The 4627-nt window shown below is 48.5% G+C and overlaps 1 protein-coding gene across 2 annotated transcripts in view; it reads left to right on the top strand.

The window, feature by feature from the left end:
• Nucleotides 1-357: 357 nt before the first annotated feature.
• The window catches only part of Syt12 (synaptotagmin 12), an 18104-nt gene continuing 13834 nt past the window's right edge, over nucleotides 358-4627 (top strand). Inside the window, exon 1 of one of the 2 annotated variants that reach the window (XM_019209313.1) lies at nucleotides 358-415. Coding sequence is in view for 1 of the 2 variants with exons in the window: in XM_010635835.1 (XP_010634137.1) it covers nucleotides 382-415 (34 nt within the window). In the remaining variant the exon portion in view is untranslated. The remainder of the gene's footprint in view (nucleotides 416-4627) is intronic. The other variant, XM_010635835.1, reaches the window with a different exon arrangement.

Below are 4627 nucleotides of genomic sequence, written 5' to 3'. Positions count from 1 at the left end.
TGAATACCTTTTTTTTTTAATTTTGGTACCAAGGATTGAACTCAGGTCCGTGCACTTGCAAGGCAGGTGGCAGAACCACTGAACTAAATCCCTGGCCCCTGAATACCATTTTTAAAAGTCATTTTTTGAGTCAGGGATTTAGCTCAGTGGCACAGTGCCTGCCTTGCAAGTACAAGGTCCTGAGTTCGATCCCTGGCACCAAAAATAAATAAAAAAACACTGCGCCTTCAGCCAAACTCCCCTTCCAGCTGAGTATGAATACCAAGGGACAGGCATGCAGGTGCCATGGAGGCAAAACACAGGGGCAGGGTTGGTGACCCTTTGCAGCCCTCACCACTGACATTCTTTTCCCTTTCAGCCTGAGCCACCACAGGGGGCGCTATGGCCATGGATGTGGCAGAATACCATCTAAGCGGTGAGTCCCCCACACCTGTGGGCCATATGGGACCCTCGTGCCAGGCCTCGGGTGAGACATGTCAGTGGGAACTGAGTCAGGGTCTTGTGTTACTGGTAAGAACAATCAATAACTTACCCAAGGTCACACAGCCTTGAGGACACCATGTGGGGACCTGTCTGAGGTTTCCTCACCTTTCTGCCTTAGTGGTTCCTTTAGAAGCATCTCCCTCTGACCAGGAAGATCAGGGTTAGACACATAGACAAGCAACTCAGGGTCCACATGGTCCAGGAATGGAGAATGTCTGGGCTGCACAAATCCCCTGTCCTTCTGTCTGGTGTCAGTCTCAAGGATGGCCTGGCATCTCCAGACACAGTCCCCCATCCCTGCCAACTGATGGTGGATGGTGTCACCCAATGCTCCCCTCCCCATTTACAGGCAGGAAAAGTGAGCCTCAGCAAGGGAAGGGACAATAATACTAAGTGAGGACTCAATCTCAGGTCTCCCTACTCCCAGACCAGCACCCCCTATCACACCAGCTGCTAACCTAACTCAGCCCTGCACTAGGCCAGGCAGAGCTCCAGGATGTGCCGGGGTCACCTTTCCCAACCCCTGGTTTCGATCCTTCCTTTTCACCTGCTGCTCACAGGTCTTCCTAATGGGGTCTTGGGCAAGTGGTGAAGCTTCTCTGAGCCTCCACTTACTCAACTGTAAAATGGGATCAGGGCTTTGGGAGAATTCCTGAATAACCTGGCACAGTGTCACCATAGCCCTCCTTGGACCTGGAGTGCTCCCCACCTCTCCCTGGCTAAGCCCTCAAGTCTGGGGTGGAGGTTACCAGTGAGTGCAGATCAGGAACCAGACAATCTGGCAGCAATTTACCCCTCTGTCCCTCAGCTTCCCCATCTGAAAAGGGGATAAAAATAGAACCTACTTCACAGGATTGTTTCGAGGACTCAGGGGCTCAATATATGTGAAGAGCTCAAGCAGGACCCAGCAAGTAATAAATAGTAGAAACTTTCTAAGGGGAGTATTATTAGTCCTCCCAGTCCTCTTCATTTCTGGTCCTACTTTAGACCTCACTTCCTTTTGGGAATTCTTCCCCATATTGGCCCCAGTCCGATACTCCACAAAAATCAGTCAGTAAATGAATGGCCTTTGTCATTTTATGTCATCTCCCTGGGGCTTTCTTTTTCTGCCCCAGCCCTACTATCCTATTCTGCTAACCAATACTTGGGCCTCATTCCCCTAGCACCTAGGTCCTCCGAAGATGCTGGGAAGTCTGGCTCTGTTTTGCCCACCCCTGGTTAGACCTTGGGCCTTGACCTCTTGCCACACCTCTGCCACCACCCACCCAAGGTGGTTCCTCTGGGACAGTGTAGACTCTGCAGTCTACTAGGCACTTTCCCATCCCATCCCCCTCCACCAGACAATTTGGAGCTATGTCATGCCTGGGCCTGGGCCCTCTATGTCTCTTGGTTATGGGTTTGTTTAGCCCACAAGCCACATTCTATCCACAGGAGAGGTCAGGGTTCATCGGCTTCCTCATAATCCCCTCAACCCTATGACCTAATGAGCTCGCTTTCCAAGGTCTGCCCAATCCTTGTCCATTTGCTGCTATTTGTACATCAAATTCATGTGGCTATTTCATGCTGAGAATTGATTTTTTTCCCCCTAACAATCCTGGAAGTGTTTCTCCACATTGCCACAGGCCCTTCTCGATGACCTCAATTGTCATTGTTAAAGGCGGGTGACATTCTCTCCCATGACAGCACAGCACTGTCACCTCCCACCAGCCCCCTTGGTAGGACCTTCAGGCTGTTTCCAGATTTCTTCTGTTATAAATACAGCTTCAGTGACTCATATCACACATAAAATTGTTGGGATTTTTCCCCTCAGAGTACATTGGTAGGAAGCCAGGCATGGTGGCTCTTACCTGTAATCCCAGCACTTTGGGAGGCTGAGGCATGAAGATTACAAATTTGAACCCAGCTTGGGATATTTAGCAACTCAGCAAGACCCTCTCTCAAAAATATAAAATGAAAGAGCCAGGGGTGTAGCTCAATGCAGAGGCCCTGGGTTTGATCCTCAGAACAAAAAAATTCACAAATTCACCAGGGTGTGATCACCTCATGGGTGACGTTTTTGTCATCATCTCCATTTTCCAGATGAAGAGACGGGTCCAGAGAGGCTAGGTGACTTGCCTGGGACCCAAGGTCCCTGCACCCTGGTCGCACTTTGGGTGAACGTTGGGTTGAAATCTGGGCCTGGGAGAGAATCTGTGGGTTCTGGCTGGGGATGGTCCTGCTGGAGGGGCTGCCCCACCACACAATTCTTTCCTGGGTGGTAGGCTTTGGAACAGCAGGCACAAAGAGCCCGCCCCTCCAGCCCCTAGTGGCCCTCACTCTTCCTCCCACTGGACATTCTGTTCACTCTGGGCCTTTTTGCCTTCTCCCTTTTGCCTGCTTCCAGCTCCCAGCGGCCTTGGCTGGTAACACTTCTTGCTCACACATTTCTCCTCCTAGAAGCCTTCCTGGCTTCTATTCCTAGCAGACTACTTTATTTATTTGGTCCTCCCGCCCTTAGACAGTGAGCTACTGAAAGACAGGAAATGGGCCTGGGGCTGACTTGCCCAGCCCTGGCTTCCCCTGCCCAGAGGGTGCTGGCACACAGTAAGTACTCAGTGGATGTACAGTAGTAGAGCTCCACCCCTGAAGTACCCTCCCCACCTCTTTCCACCTCGCTGCTAGGGAACCAGGCCAGGTCAGTGCCGGATGGGGCACTGGTGATCTCTGCTTGCTCAGGAGCCCGGCTGCCAACCTTTCTGTGCTTCAGTTTTCCCATATGGGCTGAGTGAGTATAGAGGCAGTGGTGGGAGCTGTATTTGCCACTTGTGTGACCTTCTGCCAAACGAATCCCAGCATAGCGTGCCTCCCTTTGGAAAACAGGGCCAGGTTTCCTACAGAGATAGGCCAACCGCCATGCCAAGTGAGGTGTCTCTGAACACAGTGGAGAAGAGCAAATCACTATATTTGGGGACAGGGAGGTGCACACAGGGAAAGCTGTGCTCTTGGCGCTGGAGGAAAGCATCTTCTGAGTGTCTGCATTTGTCCTCAAGCCTGTGGCCACCTCTCACTTTAGCCAGGTTGATTTCTTGGTTTGTTTGTTGGTCTTGGGCAAGAGATTTATAGAGAGGTTAGATGTACCTACATACAATTCACCCACTTTGCTTTATTTTTCAAGCAAAACTTTTATTGGTAAATTTTAGAGATACGTAACATTCATCAAAAGGAATTTGTACCTATACATAATATATCTTGCTTCTTTTTTTCCCTTTTCCCTCCCCCTTCAACCCCTCTTCCCCTCCTTATTTACAAAATGTTTGTTTCCATTTTTCCTTCTATTCTCTTATTTCTCCTTGTCCCTTCTTTCCTTTCCCCATCACCCCTCCCTTATACATTTGAACATTTTCTTTCCATTTCAATATCTCTTACACATTTTGCTCCTTATTTCCACCTTTGGTTTCTCACACCAGAGAAACAATGGGGTCCTTAAACATATGTGTCCAGTTTATCTCACTTAAGACTATGGTCCCAAGGTCCATTCACTTAGTTAGAAATGTCTCAAGTTCATCCTTTTTATGGCGGAGTAGTACTCCATTGTATTAAAAAAAAAACTACATCTTCTTATCAGTTTGTCAGTTGATGGGCATTTGGGCTATTTCCAAGATTTAGCTATTACAAACTGTGCCACTATAAGGGCAGGGTATTTAGCTCAGTGGTGCTGCCACCTGCTTTGCAAGCACAAGGTCCTGAGTTCAATCCCTGGTACCACAAACAAACAAAAAACTGTGCCACTATAAGCATGGATGTGCATATATCACTGTGGTATGATGATTTTAATTATTTCAGGAAGATACCAAGAAGGGCAATAGCTGGGTTAAATGGAACCTCTAGTTTTAATTTTCTGAGGACTCTCCACATTGATTTCCACAGTGGTTGCACCAGTCTGTACTCCCAGCAGTGGAGAAGGGTTCCTTTTTCCCCACAGCCCCACCAGCATCTGTTATTGGTTGATTTTTTTTTTTTTCTTTTGGTACTGAGGATCAAACTCGGGACTTTGCACTTGCAAGGCAGGCGTGGTGCCACTGAGATAAATCCCTGGCCCAGTTCATTTATTTTTTCCTTTTTTTTTTTTTTTTTTTTTGATAGGGGTCCTCTTTTTTTGTACTTG

Source organism: Fukomys damarensis, unplaced genomic scaffold (assembly GCF_012274545.1).
Source record: "Fukomys damarensis isolate Sample0158 unplaced genomic scaffold, DMR_v1.0_HiC HiC_scaffold_27, whole genome shotgun sequence".
In the NCBI taxonomy this organism is placed as follows: domain Eukaryota; kingdom Metazoa; phylum Chordata; class Mammalia; order Rodentia; family Bathyergidae; genus Fukomys; species Fukomys damarensis.
Note: the sequence above shows the minus strand (reverse complement) of the source record. Positions and strands in the feature narration are given on the sequence as shown.